The 19429-nt window shown below is 44.4% G+C and overlaps 1 protein-coding gene across 1 annotated transcript in view; it reads right to left on the minus strand.

The window, feature by feature from the left end:
• GALNT10 (polypeptide N-acetylgalactosaminyltransferase 10) overlaps positions 1 to 13046 on the minus strand; it is a 77441-nt gene extending 64395 nt beyond the window's left edge. Inside the window, exon 1 of the mRNA XM_061343972.1 lies at positions 12824 to 13046. Coding sequence (XP_061199956.1) covers positions 12824 to 13021 — 198 coding nt within the window. The 5' untranslated portion in view covers positions 13022 to 13046. The remainder of the gene's footprint in view (positions 1 to 12823) is intronic.
• Positions 13047 to 19429: the final 6383 nt, after the last annotated feature.

Raw genomic sequence — 19429 nt, forward strand, 5'->3', positions numbered from 1 at the left:
GTTACAAAGTCAGAGCCTTTCACAGCTCTGACAAAGCTAAGAAAAAAGAATCTACATTCAGAAATCTCATGCCTGACCCAGCAAATTCTAGTATAAATCAAATACAAAGCCTAGAGACTGCACACATCACAAGACTGAAAACACCAAAGATCTTTACACACTGGATTCAGTCACCAGTGAAAATCCAGCTGTCCCTTTCAGAAAGCTGTGCAGTATTTGTGACAGTATAAAATCAAGTTATTGCACTGCTGAGAAGCTGCCTTTTTTTTTGTGCAAGTACCGGGAAACAATCTAATTTTTAAGGCATTTTCTATAGAGCAATTTTAGGGAAGGAAAATAAATATACTTTCAGGGGATGCTGCTTTATGGGAAGCAGTCTTCCTTTGGGTGTTTTATTTTCTCCTTGCAGATTTCTGACTGGGCCTCCTGTGTGCTATAGAAATACAAATCAATCCTCACGAAGCCATCACTCCCTAAAGGGCCCAAAGAATTTCATTCTGTTTTGTTAATTATCTCAAGAGGTGGATAAAAGCAAGAACTTTACAGATGAGCAAAAAAACCAGACCTAAAATAGCTTTAAAATCTCTTAAGCGTGAGGAGAAATTCTACACAAAAAAGCATAAGATGGCTAAAGTCACAGCTGTATTAAGCTCAAGACAATTATTTCATAACTTGGATTTAACTGGAAATAATTTGGCTTCTTGCAAGATTTCTTTGGGCATTAATAGCCAAATGCCTACTCCACAAAATGTAGCAGTCTAATACATTGTTTTTCTAGTTTTCAGGGATTCTCTAACCTCTTGTGGCTTCCCTTAATCCAAGTTGTATTAAGCTGCTCTGAAAGATTTCAGAAGGGAAAACAGTTTTCATAAACAAATACTGGCAAAGTTCAAATACAGCCATCAATTGTGACAAAGGGAACAGGACACTTTCATTTAGCTCCCATTTATACTGAATAGAAAGATTTTGCTGTACTCCAACGTAACAAGATATGAAGAACAGGGTAAGGCATAACAGCATCTCTTATTGCACTTGAGTGATGGTTGCATCTATGATTTTGAGGGCTAAATCGACAGGAGACTGATGCTGCAATGCTGTGCATCTCACAGCTCAACTTCCAGCTTTGTGATTGCCACAATGAGGTCTATGTGCTTGAGTGAGATCTGCAGGTACCTGCAGGATCAAATTCAGAACAACTGAGCAAGACAAGCTTTTAACTTCCAATTTCTCCAGGTCTAAGACATGTGGCTCTTACATAAAGGTGGACTCTACATCACATAGGAATCACTCATACCCATATGCAGATCAGTCTCTGCCTGAGCCCTTACATCCACAAAAAGAGCTGGGTACCAAAGTCTCCCACTTCCTAGGGCTTTCAGTTCACTCTGGCATAAACAAGGCATGCAAACACCTGCATTATATAGTGACAGATTTAAAGGACAAGCAGTTTTCTAAATGAAATTATGGGAAAAGGAGACAGGCACCAGTTGTCCTCTTCATTAAATCTCAGCCGATTTGGAAGAAAGCACATCATCCACATACAGATAACCCTAAAAATAACTGTTTTCTGTTCCTACTGTAAAACCAATCCGTGAACCACTACATTTCTCATGTTCTGTCCATTCAGCTTTTTTCCTACATGCAACCATATTTCGTCTGCTTCCTCCTGCAGCACTGGTCCCACTAATCACTGACATATGCTCCAGCACAGAGCATTTCCTCTGGCATGCTTTAAAAAGAAGCACTGTCACCAGAGCAATATAAGTGCTGGCAAATATGGTCTGTCAGATTTTGTTTTCTAGGACTATAAAAATAGACTTCACTGCATTAGGCTTGAAAACTCATACCCTCTAGAAATAATTTTAAAATACACATTTTCAGATGCCTTGTTATTGTTTTCAAATATCCAGAGAGAAAAACCTGTAGGTTTAGATTTCATTTAACATGTTCCGGTTAAGCCAATATTTGAGTTCTTCTACACCACTGACAGCTAATTTATCAACGATGGCAGTGTTCTCTGCTCACGTGCATCAACTTGCAGCTTCTCGGATGTATTTCTGCTATAAGCAGCCTCTCATGGTAAAAAAATCAGCACTTGGGAAGCCACAAGACAGCACTCGTTTCCAGAGCTTAGGCCTTCCACCCATGGTAACCATTATCAGTTTATGCTGATAACAGCTTTGGCCAAAATGCAAAGAAAAGGGCCTTGGCACAGACTGAGGTTTGAGACACTTTGTAATTGCTTTCCCAAGGACTCTTTTACTGTAATGAGCTGGCCCAAGTTCCTATTTGCGGAAGATATGTAACTATACTGAAAGAAAACCTATTATGTTCTATACACAGGTAGTTTGCTGCAATCAGAACCAAGGACAACACAAGCAGGACCTTCACACACTGCAAGGTAACACTTTTCCAGCCGTCTGCATCCTTACTTCCATGGCCTCAGCATCGGGCAAGCAAAATAATTGAGAAGTCTCATTCCAAACACTTTAATTGGACCAATCTTAACATCTTCACTGCTGTGAACAAGACCTGTGAACAGATGCTGGGTTTCTGAAGGGAGAGGTTTTCCCCCCCAGGCTAAATTAGTACCTAGAATCAGATTCCAAAACAGCCACAAAAAAGTGAGGCAGCAGGCAACAGCAAAACATCAATAGCAGCTTTAGATATTTCTAGCACAATCAGCCACAGCCTGAAAAATCAAAGAGAAGGGGGAGTCCATAGGCTATTTGGTGGATCAGCAAAACTAACATATGCAGTGGAGAAAAAGGGTTATTCCTTATTACTTGGCTATCACAGACTAAACCCTGGGAACAGGCCACCTGGAAGATAAATGAGAAGACAGAAGATAATCACAGGGTTCACTTCTTTCCGAGATCCAGAATAAGCCTGTTACACAGTGGCTAACATGAACTGACAGTTGCGATAAATTTAAGTGACCTTCAATACCGTTATAAGAAATAACTTATTTTCCTAACTGGAGCCCTTTACAATGCAGTTGTGTTTAGATTTCTCTAGTTTTGGGGGTTCTGGTTTTCCTTAATGAGGGAATATATCTTGCTTTTACATATCCGAGCTGAAAGTAGTCCCTAAAGAGAACCCCTTCCAAGGAAGCAGAGTTAAAATTAAAAGTCTGAGCAGAAGTAAAGCAGTTGCTCACTCTTTTAAAAATAATAATATAAAAAAGAGAAAACCAAGAAAAAAAAAAACATTATGGGATGCCAGACCTGGTTACGTGGTTATTTTTGTATCTTACCCCAGATCAAAGTCACAAAGACTCTTACTTTTCAAAGGAACATCACACTCCAAGACACCTTTGAAAACTTTGGTAGAAACATTAAGAACACTCAAACCCTGTTTCACCTGTTTTATTTATTAAGCAACAGCTCATACTTACTAGTCCCTGTGAACATTTCTTCTTTGGAGTTCATCTGAAGAATCAGAAATGTTAGGTAAGCTCAAGAAAGAAAAAAACTCACCTCTTTTCCATCAGGGAGAAAATACATTTTCTTGCTAGCATCATGAACTAGGTAAAAGTAACTTCCCAAATGAATTTGAACACAAGCAAAGATAATTTAAGCAAAGACAAGCCTGTACAATCTTCCAAACAAAACTGGCTACTACAGGTTTTAAATCTTAGATCTTCCAAATAATAATAATCAAGGATGGAGAAGAGGATGACTTCCCTTTGAAAAGTCACCTTAGCATGCACGTGTACCTGCAAGCAAAGGATTTCCGGCTTTAGAGATCAAACAGAGCAGAACTTCTTGTAACAACTTAATCTTGTAAAAACAGTTGTTCAAGAGGGTAGAAGCAAAGCAGCTCTGAATGTAGGAGGGACAACTGACAGCATTTCCAGATAAGATCTGACAAAGCTCCAAACATCACAAGCCTAACAAAGTGCCATTCTAATCAGATTTTTGGAAAGGGGTAGTAGTCAAACAAGACGAAAGAGCTCATGCATCCAGAAAGTCCTTGCAGGACACAGACTGAATTACTGTTATTCTGCAAATCCTTTGTTTTTATGACCAAACAGCCCTACAGCAGGAAGACAATTACAGACATCCAAGTTAAACACACAAGTTCAAATATTTGTACCTGGAAAACCATCCTTCAGCATCTGTTTGCAATTTAACCCCTTGGCTGGTCAGTATTTCAGCAAATATCTGCAGTTTCTGTGCACTTAATACTCTGAAATGCCTTTTGGAAGTCTGACTTCAGCAGTCACCCTGTGAACCACAACCACACAGAATGGGCCAAGTTCCTTATTTGAAAGCTACATCAGGGAAATGCGTCAGGTCACTGCTACATCATCTACGCAGAACATACATGTGAGAAATACATTAGTGTTGAGGGGAGACACTGTGAACAGAAATTGGTTACTTCACTGCAGAGGCAATGCTCAGCCATCATTCACCATTCTGAAGGATGGTTTTTAGAAGTTGCTTTCTGCTACTTGTGCTAATTGTAATACAAAAAGTATTACAGCTGAAAAATGACTAAGGAGTGGAGAGACTGGAAGACACAGCTGCAAAATTAAGATTAAGAGTGAACTTCTCCACCAGGCTGGAGACCTAATGGCTCCACTTCTTCACCAGACTCGCTGACTTTCAGCCCTCACTGACTTCCTCCTCCTCCCCTTCCTTTGCTTTCTACTTCTGGCCAAGGAAAGAATCACAATACCCACAGGAGTTACAGCATCTCACTTAAAATCGAGTTTCCACTTTAAACCCTTAATATATTCAAATTGCGTATTTCTGTTTGATGCGGGAGTACAGAAAAGCAAAGGACATTGCAATATAAACCAAGTTTTGTAGGGTGCAAATTTTAAGCCATCAGCTGCTGTTCAACAATTGCCTTCAAGCGCGCTCCTATCCACTGCAGTAGCAAGGCCTTCCAGAAGACCTAGATTAAGTGAGGAATTTCATCCCTGCCTCACCCTGGTGGCAATAGGTTCATGTCCCTATATCATGACCTGCAAGAGAAGAAAGGCTACTAAACATTACTGACCATTGGTACAGTTAATGAATGCTGTGCTTTAGTTCAGATGCCCAGAGTTGCAGTAAGACCCAAAGAAGCCAGACCTTAGAAATGAGCTGGATGGCATTTCCTCAAGCTTTTTCATAAGGAACACTCACTGCAATAGCTGGCAGATTGTGTTTCCAAGAAAATGACAAGCAGTAAATATTTTTCTTCTCAACAGCTACAGAAGGTGTGCCACTAGTGGTCATCAACCATAGAAAGATAACTTATCAAGTGGGAAGGCATGAATCCTCAGCAGAAGGATCTCCATGGCTGGGATAGTAGAGTTCAGTTGTAATAACACCAACAGCTTTCCTACTGAAGCATGTTTCTTTCCTGGGTATTAGCAACACCAGAGCAGTGGTTATACTCCACTGTAATTGTGGTTAGAAAGCCCTAATTATAGATATATGGTCCAGAGAGCTCTCTTTTAACCCTGGAGCTAAGATTAGAGAAAATGGAGGAAACGCAGAAGGGCAGAGAAAAAAACCACCCTAATTATCTAGAAAGAAAAGTAAATTTAAGGACCAGGAAATGGCAGACCTTCCTTCTTTGAAGCTGTGATTTAAAGCTTTATCAAGTCTATGAACAGAAAGAGACACGTCAAATGACATATTTCTTGTATTTTAGGGAGTGCACAGGACTTTGGATGCAGAGCTGCCAGCAAATCTCAGACACAGCAGAAGTTACGCTTTTACCCAGGCATTTGAAAAGGAGATCTGTCTGGCAACTTATTGCGCTACATATTGATTTACTTATCTGTAGCCTTCCCCAGTTGTCTGCCAGACCCTTTATATCTAACAAAAGAGGCACAGTCTGACAAGCCAGCCATAATTTGATATCCAGTACTACTTACATTCTTAACAGAGCTGCTTAGATAAACACCCCCTTCCTTGTTACCTTTTCATCATCCAGCCAGGGTAACACACAATGCAGGAAATACTACCGCAAGTGTTGGTTACACTGATAGAAGAGATACCATTACCACTTAGAGATTATTAGGCTTCATGTCGAATAAAGCAGGACCAGTAACACTTCCTAGCACCCTGAGTTATAAGAAGTCATGAGCAGTGTGCCAGATGAAGGTAAAACCACAAGTTAACTTGTAAAGACATAGAAAATTAGAAGTTTATTCATCACAAACAAGGCAAAAGGCAATCCAAAAGTAGAATATGAAGATTTAAAATTAGGAAGGGGGAGAAGGAGGCTATTATCCCTGGATTTGGAATTAAAAGCATCGCGCTGTTTTACTCCTGAAAGTGATTTGAGCATCAGGGTATCTTCAGGAGCCTGTGAAATCTGATAAACACATTCACACTTGCTGTTAACTGCTAAAAATCCCCACCGACAGCTATCGGCTTTGCAACAATCTGGGACCTAAAGTTGTCAGAATACGTTCTTCTGGAAGTGGAGGAATCCCAGCCAAGCTGCATCCAGAAAGAATAAGAGTGGCCAAACCACAGCAGGGCTGACCAAAACCGTTCTGTCCAGGGACACGAGCTCAGGTTAAGACAAAGTGCAAGTGTAGAGCAGCAAGGCCATTCCCAATGGGATTCGAAACAGGAAGAGATACAAAATTAACAAAAGTAGCTATTCAGCTTTAACTCAATCTACCTCAGTCTGATTGAATTAACATTTCAGTAAGGTTTATATGAATGATTATTTAAATAATCATTAATGCCTGCTTTTTATTGCAGTATATCCCATCAGAATTCCTGGTTTTTAACCCATTCAGCCATAGAAAAAATCCTTTTCAGTTTTCAAATACAGGTGATGCAGAAGAAAATCTACACATACACTCAGGTCACTTAACCTGAAAGTACCGGTTACTATTAAAAGATCTCACATGCACAAAGTCACTGAAGCCACCTCTCTCCCTGTGCCTATGCAGTATTAATGTATTATTCATGCTACTATCAAACAACTTAAAGCAGCATAAATTAAAGGTTACTCTACAGAGTACTGTTAACTACAGAGCTAACAGGAGGGAAAACATGAAGCTCGATGGACACTAGAGAAAGTGTGTTCTCTGATGGTAAATACCACAGCAGCTTTGTCTACATAAACGTTTACACAATCCTGAAGTGCCATGAACCTCACCCCGGTTAAGGTGCACCCCACTGGAACAACAGCTCTGCTAAAGTCAACAGGACACCAAGGCAGCAGCTTGAAACGTCTGTTTTCAGAGAGGATCTAAAAGCATTCCAGTGATACTTCAAGCACACAGCAGAATACCTCCTACAAACTCCTCATGGCACCCTACCAACTCTTTACTTTCCAGAAAGAAGCTGAAGGCAACCTCCCTGCATCGCCTGGTACAGGAGAAGGCTGCAATGGAACAGGAGCCAGATTGCTGTTACACAGGGAGAACAATCTCCTCAATGATTAAGGTAGACAGGATCTATTTTCATGCGATGTAAGTAAGGTTACAGCTGGCTCCATAAGGAAACAGTGACAGGAAGGTAAACTGCAATTCTTTATCTTTTTACAGTGATGCCTGTAACTGTATTTAAACAGGGAGTGGAAGGTGATACGATATAACTGAAAGTCTGCTCGATAGCATTCTTCTGCCTAATTTCACCAGCACTGGTGGTAAGAAACTTCATTAGTTTATCAGTCCATTTAGTCAAATACATGGCAGTTACCTGTCACAAAGTTTGTAACTACAGTTGCTTTTAAATCTCACTTTCTTTCAGGATTTGATCCATATTTATACAGGAAAAGCACACAGCTCTGGAGGTCATTGTATGATTATGGCTTTCACTGATGACCTAAAAAGAGTCCAGGTATCAGAAGCCAAAAGTTTTGCTGCTCAAATCTTCATTCCAGAAAGAAAGGGAACCACTGAAGCTATTAAGAGCTGCATACAGGGCAGGTTTGAATGTCAGAGCCACCTGCTCCATGATAAGAGTTAACCTCCCCTAAAGAACAGCAAGTATAATAAACCTTTTACTTTCACACCGCACTGGAGACTCAGAACACAGCCCGTTTGTTCACTGTGTTGCCATCACAGTGAAAATCACCAAAGGAATAACAAGGCATTGAGTGAAGACCACTGAAAGCTCCAGTTTATTAGAAACATATTTTCCAAGTTCTCTTTTGCACTTCACAGCTGTGAGATGATTTTGGCCACTTCACATTCACTTCAGCTCACTTTGCTAATCAGAAGTGAGTCCATGCTTATCTAGCCAAGGAAAACCTGCTCATTTCACAAGAGCACTGAAGTGATCAACTTCAGAGTAGCCCATACTGGAAATCAGTCATTCTTTATTCAGAACACACTCATTCAGCTCTAGCACTTGCACTTTTAGTCCTCAGCTACCCATTGTTTTACACTATGCTTACCAAAACAAGCTTTTCAAAGTTGGCTTTTCTACACAGCTGCTCCCATAGGTCTGCAAGGAGCCAGGCCCCAGAGTTCTATGGCAGCTGCAAGGTTCAGGGCACAACCAGCCTCACTACTAAAGAAATCTGCCTATCAAGTATGGCAAATTGGCTGTTCTATTTACTTCTGGCTGGCAGAGAGCTGCAAGCTTTTCCTCTCACTTTCCCGAGCCTTTCTCTTCCCTCCCCAGCATTGGCAGCACAGAGCCTGCTAAGCCACCCTCTTCCTTATTAGCTTTTGCCAACCACAACATGAAGCTGACAATCCTTGACAGCTTCATAGCTGCCCCCAGGTCGGCACGGCAAAGCCAATCATCCTCCTCTACTGAGGAGGACACAGCAGCAGCAGTCTGGACAGCATCACAGCATTGCTCCCCACTCAGCTCATCATTAGGGCTGTTGTTTTCAGCAACACCAGCTGGAAACTTTAAGCTTAATTGCACTAAAGTCATTTTACAACCCAAAACTTTCCAAAAGAGGCATTCTGACAAACCATTTTCCCATCACATGCTTGCATTTGGTTTCTCATTCAGAACATACCAGCGAGCAGGTACATCCCACTTCACTCCAGCCGGCTGGCAGCAGAGGGCACCACACAATCACCTATGTGATTTATACACTTCCATCAGGCTCACGGGTTAATTTATAGAGCACAAATTACTACTACAACAAGCTACAGGGTGACTCCATAAAGCATACATCATATTACATGAAAACATATGCAATGAAAGGCAGCTGATTTGCTACAATGCTTTTAGCCAGCAATCCAAAGAGATGCTCAAGCTTCACATCTCTCCAAGTTTAAATGCAACATCCCCGTAATGGCAGGCATCATGTAGAGTGAGGATCTCCAGCCTGACTAACACAGATACAAAGTAGTATCTCTGTTGAATCGCATAAATACTCACATTAGCCCAGACATAAACCACTACCCCACAAACTAACTCATCTGTGGTTTACATGCTGCAGTATACATCATTAAACATTTTGGCTGAGGATGCACAGCAGCCTATGAGGCAGACAGCAGAGATTCAAGAGACAAAAAGACTACCTGCATTTCTCTAGCTTTTTGCTATTCCTACATATGTTTTTACTTGTTGAAAAAAGAAAAAGATGAAACTACACAAAAGTTAACCTGCATTACATGAGCACACTGATACATGCATACTGGTGAGCAAAAATGTACAGCCATGAAGTATAAAAAGCTCCCAAGCTAATATTCTTGCTGTCAACAGAATCATTTCAGTACCTTGATACTATCATCCCCACTTAAAGCCATGATACTAGCCAAACCTGTTACACACCCTGTGGAAAAGGGACCTCCTATTCCTGTCATCCGCAGAGCTGTACACACACTGATAAAGGACACTTCTGAGTGTGCAGCCATAGTGAAGAATAACTCAACACATCAGCCTTCCTAAAGAGATTTGCAGCATGACCTTGAGGACAAGACCTTGATGACTTATGGCCACCCCTTTGCTGCTGAGCCAGAAGCACCCAACAGTGCTCCAGAAGAACAAACCCAAAGGCCAAAGGAAAGAACACAAACCTAATCCACCATATTAAAGCAATACATTATTTTCAGCCACCATAATGTTTCCCCTGAACATGTAAATACAGGAGCAATTAGGTACCCAGGAACTTCTGCAGAAAGCCTTTAGCATCTTTCCTAGAATATATTTACATGGCTTCTGATTGTTCAATTTTCTGACACACCTGTTCAGGCACTCTAAAGATTAAACAAGGCAAAAATCGCCTACACTGATACATCACCATTTCGAAGGTAACAAGCAGTACAGAAACTCCTTGCAGCTTTTAAACTTCAGCTTTTAGCATCACAATTCTATGTTCTAGCTTTAATTCTGTTGTTTCTTACAACCTTCCCCTCCAACCCCCCCACCTTTCACTGTTACTCTGAAAGATAAAAATCACTGACTGAAACAGCAGACACCATTTAAAGAAGAAGAATGAGCCTGGACAGAGATTTCATTGAAAAGCTCAATTCTGTATCACATCCGAAATGTCCTCAATTTAAAATTAGCCTGCACAAAAAGGCAAATTAAAGCTAGAAACAGAAGAAAAATCTTTTGGACTGGTGTAAGTATCATTCTTTATGAGATAGCCTCCTATCATCTAGGGGTTTAGTATTAACAGCTCAGCTTTTCAGAATGGCTTCACGAACAAGCAGACAAACAGCATATTCATTTACAAGCTGGAAGTTGATTAGTAAGTACAAAACTCATGAATGCTTGTCAGAACCAAGGAAGAGAGGCTGGAACTATTGAACCTGAGGATGCCCAAAAAACCTCTCTGCATTCAGCTAGCAGATATACCTCTATGACAACAATAAAAAAACCAACAAACCAAACCCATCTGGTTTGTCTTTATACTGCTTCATCTGAAGTTATTTTTACCAAGAGAGGCAGCTGTCCTTTAGGACATGTTTTCCTTTCCTCAGTGTAACAAGAACCATCATTTCAGGGCCAAATCCCTCAAGAAAACAGGCGTATGATACAAGCATTTCTTCACTCGCAGACCCACTGCAGCCTCTAACTCCACCTTAATTAGACTGGAAGATGAAAACTTCAGCCTGCACCTCAGTAACTCTGATTTACACAAGCACAGAGAGGTTTTATTGCGAATTCTCCTGTAAACTGCACAGCCATTTCCTGCCCAGCTCAACACAGCATCAAAACAAAAGCAGATCTCAATTTACTGGCAGCTGCCATACTTTAAGCAGACATAAAGAAAACCAGAGTCAACATTCTGTACAACATGGGCAATATGGGCTACCTAAATACTAAGAACTCTCAACACAGAAATCAGCAATGAGGAACTGCACTGTATGAACTACTTAGCTTACAGCTACTCAAAGCTCACAGTACAAGGAGGATGTCTGAAGAGCAACAAAGTCAGTTTCACTCTTTTTTCACCCTTATAGATTTGACCAGAATTAACTGCTATTTCCAACAAGGAACTTTGAAGGCTCCTAAGAGTCATTATCATTTTTCTCCTCACAACCTCTGGAAGACACATCATTTTACAATAGTCTTCATTTCACCCTGGGTAGCTATGGAGCAGTGGACTACAGGGCTTGATTTTTATTAGTCATGCAAAACAGATTCCCTGCACTGAACAGAAATACAAGCATAAGGCAGGACCACCAGGAACTCGAGGTATGTAATGATCGCTGTGTAGGTTAGAAGGATTTCTGTGCAGGCTTTGAGATCCACTACAAATTGATGCTTTATGGCAGGTAACAGCTGATCCCTTTCCCCCCTGGCATTACAGGGATATAATGGTTATACCTAGATGCACCAATTGCTTCAATTTCAGAACACATTTCTTCTGGAAAGGAAGAGCTTAGACTCAGTTTGACTACAGCGCTTCCTGAGAGCCTTCTCTCCCTCGGAGCATAAATTGCCATAGTAGGTTTCTCCACCTTTATGCTACAGTCATAGTGCCAAGCCTCCAAGAGAGAAAAGAATTAGGCAACAAAGAGTTTTAAATAGTTATGAACAAGCAGAGTTTTGTAAAGTAGCAGTCGAACTAATAGTTACACACTGACATTTCAAGCTTTCAAGTCCCAATCATTCCTAATGGTAAGCCAAACCGAGAAGACAAAGCATTTGCATAGCCAAGAGTAAACGCAGCTAAACTGAGCTTCCAAATGCCTAATTTGGATGATCCAGCCTCCCTGTCTCACACACTAAGCAGAAAGATTTGGCTGTTAAATTTACTACTACTCCAGTGGGACAAGAAAGGAATGCAGTCATGTGCTGCAATATCGTCAGGCCACGCATCCAGCAGGCATCTTCTGCCTCTCAGGAAGAGTTATCCACTCCTCTCTCCCTAAAGGAGGCTCAGCACACAGACGTAATCTTCAGGCTCCACCTGGCACTTTCTGCTAGCCCTCGCCTTAAGCGCTGCGGGGACCCGGAGCTAACAGGTAATGTTTGCTCCCTGCCCCTTCCCAAGGCAAAGGGAAGTGACACGTAGAGAAGCACACCTTTGGGAGGCAGAACCACCGTGCTCTTCCATACAAGGATGGAGCAGGCGCCTCTTCCTTATCCCTTAGAGCAAGGAGCCAAAACCCTTATGCTATTCCCTTATCAAACTCAGCCCTAAAACGCGAGCAGACCCTCCAGTCCGCGCACCTATGAACTGCCGAGAAAGCGCTCGCGCGCCCCTTCCAACCATCGCTACGGGAAAGGGGCTCCTTGCTCAGGAGCACAGGAGCCCACCCCCGCACCCCTCTTCTTCATCCCCTCCTCTATAGGGGGCGGCTGCTGCTTCTCCTCCACGCACAAGCTGAGCCTCCCTCCGTGTGACAAGGCAGAGGGACACCCCCAGCCCCACACCGCACCCACCTCCCCCTATACACACATCCCCACACCCCGCGACCGCCGACACTCACCGGCGCTTCGCCCGCCGCTAGCCCCGGCGGCCCCGCAGCGACAGCGGCCGCAGCAGCAGCCCCTTCCCCGCCGGCTGCCCCGCCGCTCTCCAGCTGCCGCTCTCGGTAGAGGGACCAGAGCCCCACGTTGGGTAAGAAGACGAGGGCGGCCAGCGCCAGCCCCACCGCCTGCAGCAACCGCTTCTGCTTCCGCCGCATCGGAGCCGCCGGAGGAGGCTGGAGCCGGGAGCTGGAGGAGGGAGCGGAGCGCGGCCCAGCCCCACCGCCCTTATGGAGCCCAACTTTGCCCCGCGCACGGCGGCGGCAGCGGGCGGCAACTCCGGCACTTCCGCTCCGCGCTCGCGGGGAGGCGTGGCCTCCTTAGCCCCGCCCATCGCCGCGGGGAGGCTCCGCCCACTCCCTCACCCCGTGCGCTCCCGTCACTAATGAGTTTCCCTTAATGAGTCTTTAATTAATTACGGCTCTCGAGTGATGCCGGGGCATCCGCGGGGGGCCTGGGTGGGCTCCGCGGGAGAGGGTGGGGGAAACCGAGGTGGGTAATTGCTCCGGAAAGGGTCTGCAATTAGCGATGCCCATAGCAATTACCGATGTATTGAAGCAGCACCTAGACTGGTTCTGCGGAGGCGACGCAGGAGCTTCCCAAAGGGATGCAGCTTGCCCCATGGGCACACTGGGGAGCAAGGCTACACAGTGCTCTATGGATGAAGATCCCATTGCCTGGCCTTCCGACAAACGGGATAGCTCCAATCAGTTCCCCAGCAGTGGTTCCCGTTATAAAGGAACACTGTTCATTGAGGTCCCAATTAAGTGGTTTCTACTGTATCATAAACTAGATAATATATAGGCGCTGGATGGTGCGGGCTGTTCTAAGAAGGAAACAACACTGGTACAGCTTTTCCAAAACCAGGGAGTGGAGGAATTCTTTAACTGGAGAACAAACAGCTCTGGCGATGAGAAGATGCTCTGCCAGGGAACAGCCGTGCTGCTCGGCTAACGTCAACAGCAAAGCTCTGACAACCCCGAGCCCTGCTGGGGGACCAGTGAAATAAATAGTATCTCTTCCAGTGTAAACTTCCGCAGGGAAATGTGAATAACAGCAACAGAAATCTACAAAAACCTCTACACACCCCACATCTGCAGCCCTTGCCACCTTCGCCCCACACCAAGAAGTGGATTTAAACTTAAATAAACTTCCATAACCCACTAGATGGCATCTTTCAGCAGATTTCAGTGCCTGCTGCTAGAGCCAAATTATCAAGGAAAGCATTTGAGAGCAGGTTACAGTTCCCAAGTCTAACTACATGTTGAGGCAGCTTGTACTTTTATTTTAATTATCAGTGAGGTTTTGCTGCCAGCTGATTTCTTTACTAGGGATGTTAATGCTTCCATTGTTCCTTAGTGGGTGGAGAAGATCCTGACCCATGAAATCCCTTTGCTTCTGCCTTTAGAGCAAAATGTATTCCTTTTATCATCACTGAATCACCTCCGGCAGAGCGGAGACTTTGGCTGCTGTTGAATAATGCATAGCCCCTAAAATTGTACAACAATGAGGCTACATATACGTTACCTGGTACTGTGAGAATGCAGGCTGGAAAGCTACAATGCTCTGATTTAATACTGCAGTGCCAGCGTGCTGCCATATGGACCCTTATAATAACATCCCCATCCCCTTGCCTCTGCAAGAGCTCTTTGAAAAGTGGTTGTGAAATAGCAGGCGGTTTCGTAGGTATGCACATAGGATTACAGCCTGCCCTTGGCAGATCATCCTCATTTATAAAAAGAAATGACAGCCACAAAGTTTGAGAGTTAATTAAAACAAAGCTACTCGCTGGCTTGACATATGTTTAAATTTAGGATTGTGAGCCTGCTTGCTAATTAAATGTTTGCCTCGTAAATTGACTTCAGCAGAGTTGCACAAGTTGTAACTGGGAACAGAATGTGGCCCCATGCTGCAGGTAGCTCAGTATTTTCTGTATAAGAGCATCCTGAATGATCAAACCCTATAAAGAGACTCATAGGAATTAAAATGGATATGGATGCTCTAGGTCTTTCCTTCCCACTTTAAGACAAAGTAAATACTGTTGAGGTTACCAAGTCATTTGTATGCCATGCAGCTCCCAAATAGATGTGTTTCTTCTACTAAAGGTCCAGTATTTCTCTTTGTCCTCTTTCACCTGAAGTGTTTTGGTGCAGGCAGAGCTCTGATTTTGTCCTGTTGGATGCAATGCCTTGGGGATTAATTTGGTACATGCAAAATAAACACAGATTTACGTTTCTGAGAAAGAAGAAAGCCTGTGGCTTTTAAGCATCTAACTGGAAAGGGAAATGCTGTACCATCCCCAGGCATCTTTTCAAAGCAAACATAGGATCAATTAATAGCAGCTCAATCCCCATTTGGAAGCTCTCTTTGCTAGCAGGCTGGGCTGCCTGGGTTGCAGCTCGTGTGTTGAGACGCTGCAGGCAGAGTGCAGCAAAAGTGGGTAGAAGCAACATAAAGCCTTGGGTGAAGGATGAGGATCAGGGGTGACCAGAGGGACTTGGGGTGCTGGGAATGGGCAAGAGAGAATTGCTAATGGGTGTGGATGTGACAGGAGTTCCTGGAATAAAGCTCACAGATGGCATGACAGCATGGAAATGAGATGGCAGAGACAGGGAATCAGTACTCTCCTGCCTTCTGGTCGTCTCTGGCTGCAGCTCCTTCGGGCAAGGACTGATTCATGTGAAAGGCTGGATTCTGACCCTGGGACTCCTGCAGGGGTGGGTAATGGAAAGCAGTGGGTCCTTTGCATCCCTGCAAGAGAGCTGAACCATTATGGGATTCCCTCTCCTGCTAAGTGATCATGAGTAAGACATTGGTTTTCCATGGCTCCAGCTACTGTCCCAGCACAAGCTAGGGGGAGAAAATACTGCTGGAGGGAAGGCATATCTGCAAGGGGGACATAGGCACCAAAATACCACCCAAGAGCCTGTTTTTTTCTTTGGTTCATGGATGCTGCAGGTACATGTTGCCAGTATAGGGATGGAGTATGAAACTCCTGTCAAGGGCTCCATGTCCACACTGTGCCCTGTGCTGGGTGTGCCATAGGGAAAGTCAACTCCTTCACTTCTCCTTTGGGCAGTTTTTGTGATAGATATTTGTGTGCTGATAATGCTGCCTCTTTTCTGCAAATCTCATTTTTAACCAGGAAGAGAAGAAGCAAAAACAATCTTTAAAAAATGAATGAACTTCAGCCATGGCTGGGCCACAACAGGGTTTTGTTTCCCTTGGCTTTTCTTTCTCCTTCGGTGTTGGTTGAAGTTCAGCTCAAGCCTTATGTGAACAGAATTGATTTGTTGTGGGTTTCTTTCCCAATACAAAGCAATTCCCATGAACCAGCCCACCTACAGGCAGGAGCACAGCCCTCCTCTGCTGCTCGGCAGGGGTGTGCCTGCCGGCATCACATCCCGCAGTGATCCTGCAGACTTCCCCAAACCTGGAGCTTCCTCCAGCCGCCACTCAAAATGCTGTGAAACAATGCAAATGCTTCAATAGCTCACAGAAGTGAGGATGATTACAGGCTTTTAGAAGAAAATTGTGAGCCCTGGCACTGTGGGAGAACATCCAGCCCTGTCCCCATCTCTCCCAGAGGTGAAGAGACAGCATCAACACCCATAAATCCTTGTTCCTTAGCTGGGAAGCAAGATAGTTATCTGTGGCATGGCTGACCTAGGGGTTTATCTGCACAGGACAGACCTATGCACAGCTTTTAGCAGTAAAATAAATAAAATAAAAACACTGATATTCCAAGTGGATCCACCTGAGCAAGCAAAATCCCTATGATCAACAGGGAAATCTGCCTGCAATTACTTTGGATAAACAGAGCCCAGCAGTGTGGGGTAGGAGAAAGGTGACTGGAGCTGGATGCTGATGGAGGATACTTCGGATCGGTGCCATTGAAAATGGTCACTCCTCCAGCCTGATGCAAAGTGGAAGGAGTGACCTGGAGAGGTGCAAAAGCAACCAAGTTGTTGGAGTTGTTTCACAGACAGTGTGTAACACACTCTTATCTCCCCTGGCCTTAAATCAGGTGGGTAATTTCAGTGATCACCTGTGGCAGGGAAAATTGCTGATATTTAAGTTGAAACACAGTCCTGGAGGACAAGGCAGAGATGGCTTGCTGGGAGGATAAATCCTTGAGCAGAGCATGAAGCAAGGCGGGTTGTGAGCCTCATGCATTCCACATTGCAAACAGATGCACCAACATACCTGGGGATTTGCTTTGCATGGAAATGTGCTTTCCCCAGGAGGGACGTGAATCTGTTGCCCACCTCTGGGCCAGGATGCCCAACCCGCAGGACCATTAGTGATTGAGGAGAAAAAGCCCAAGCTGCGCTTTGCAGGGTCTGAATGGTCCCTGCTCTCCCCTCTGAGCTTTAGTAGTTAGTGGGGACTCTGCTTCTTCAGGCAAAGCCTTAGTTTGTGCATAATTATCAGTGGGGCTCAGTCTGGGGATGAGCAGACAGAGTCTATTCCTAGCTGTCCATTCAAGTAACCTTATTTAAAGGGAAAACAAGAAAACCACAACTGTTGTTTCAGTCTTTCTGGTTGGAATAGGCAATGAGCCTTGTCTGCTCCCTCTGCTCTGAATTCCGAGCTGCTGCAATGAATCGGACTGATTCCAAGTCCAGCAGAGCCAGCCAGGCAGACTGCAGTCAAGATGTCCCCAAACTCCATGGCTCCTGCTTCTCTGAGCACACCGTAAATTCCAAGGCCATTGTTTTCTGTGCTTCTCGAGGGATTTGGAAGCCCACGCTTTAATAATTAAGGCAGCTTTGAGCATCTTAGCCTTCAGCCGCACTTTTCTGACTGTTTCCCATAGCAGCCGTTAGTGCTTGGCACAGGAACCGGCTTTTACAACGTGCTCGCCACGGGCTTGCATGGTTTTAGCAAGAGGAACTTAAAGAGATTCTCTAAAACATACATGAGAGCAACATAGAGCTTATTTCAAGGCAGCCTTGCAGCTTTCCTATGAACGTGAGTAGTTTGCGCCTCACTGAGCTGAGCCTGGAGGAGAGGTCTGCTCTTCTTTCAATTCACTGGATGTGCCCTGGTATGAGAGTAGCATTACTTGGGTCTGAGATCTTCTTCAGGGTGGATCAAGAGCACTTAAGTGCTCAAGATCTCATTTAAAGGTTATTTGCTAAGTGTGATGAACTCCGCTTACACCATTAAAAAATAACCTTATGGAAAGGGGAAAGAAGAAGTGCTTAACCCAGCACTGAAAAAATCTAGTGCTGAAGGTAGCCAGGAGAAAGGGAAAAATAAAGCTGGTTATGAGAAAATTTAAGTGAAGAACATAAAAACTTGAGCGATATGGATAATATCCTCTCGAGTTACTGTGCTCAGCCCCATGAAGGGGAGAGGAAAAAGGGCTATAAAACATAAATAGAGGAGAATCAAATTCAGAACAGATGTCAAGAAGCACCCTCCCAAGTGGAGAATCAAAAAGGCAGGGACTGACCTGCCATGTAAGGCTGGAGTGGGCACACTGCTCACTGCGGCTTTCCAAGGTGAGATGTGTCCCTGGAGCACTAGCCTGGGGCTAAGCAGAGAGTGAGATGTGCCAAATGGCCTCAGTGGGATCCTGTCCTGCCTTCTGTGTCTGACATAAAATCAGCTTGAGTATTTTTCATCCTGAAAAACAACGACTGCCATCTGTGAGGGGAGCCTGGGCTGCCCTTCTCATGGGAACATCCTGCTTCTTCTGCCCTGTGTACTGGAAACGTGAGATGCTCTGACTTGGAAGGGTCTGAGCCGCACAGCAAGTGCCCTTACCCATCACCAGGGAGAAGGTAGCATTTCATGGGAGTCAGTGCAGGGGGTGCATGGTGGGGACCTCTCCCAATGACACGCATCTCCCCACCTTCCCCATGAATCCTGCTGGAGCATCCCTTGCAGACACTGATTTCTGCCACTGCTGGAGGTGCATTTGGTGGCTGAAGTGGCTGCTAGCAGGTGTCTCAAGTGCCCGACTGGAGGGCACGGCACTGAGCCTGCCCTTGCTGAGCAGGTTTTGCAGGGGGGGGGAATGATTTCCTTTCTTAAAATAGGTCCTTCCCAAGGGCTCTTGTGTTCAAGAGCCAGAAGGAAACCAGGTCCTTTGTCTTTTGTTTTCCACCTCTAAAAAGAAAAGCAGAATAACAGTGCTTGAGAAGTAGAAAAGCAAGGCAGATGCGGTGTGGGATGGGAGGAGAGGATGAGATGAGATGAGATGGGCAGGTGCCTACCAACATCACAATGCTGACCTGTGGCCAGGAATGCTGAGAGCTTTGCGCCACTGGGAACTTGTTACTCAGGCCTTGGGTTATACTTGGTCACTTGCAAGTTATGTACTTGGTTTTAATTACAGCATGGGTTATGCTGGGTCAGGTCAGCACTTCTGCTGTGTCTCAAAGACATTGCCCTCCTTCAAGGAACTTCACATCTCGAGGCTGCCTTGTGGCTCCAGGTAACCATCAGTCAAAGATGGAGTTGCTCGGCTGCTTGGTGTATTTTCTGTTTTCTGCCTTTTAGAAATGAACTCAGATCATAAAGCCAGAGGTTTGGATACCCTCTTGTTTCCTTTC

Source organism: Neopsephotus bourkii, unplaced genomic scaffold, assembly GCF_033783945.1.
Source record: "Neopsephotus bourkii isolate Nb327-2 ecotype Australia unplaced genomic scaffold, CSIRO-AGI_Nbou_v1 NB_1846, whole genome shotgun sequence".
Taxonomy (NCBI): domain Eukaryota; kingdom Metazoa; phylum Chordata; class Aves; order Psittaciformes; family Psittacidae; genus Neopsephotus; species Neopsephotus bourkii.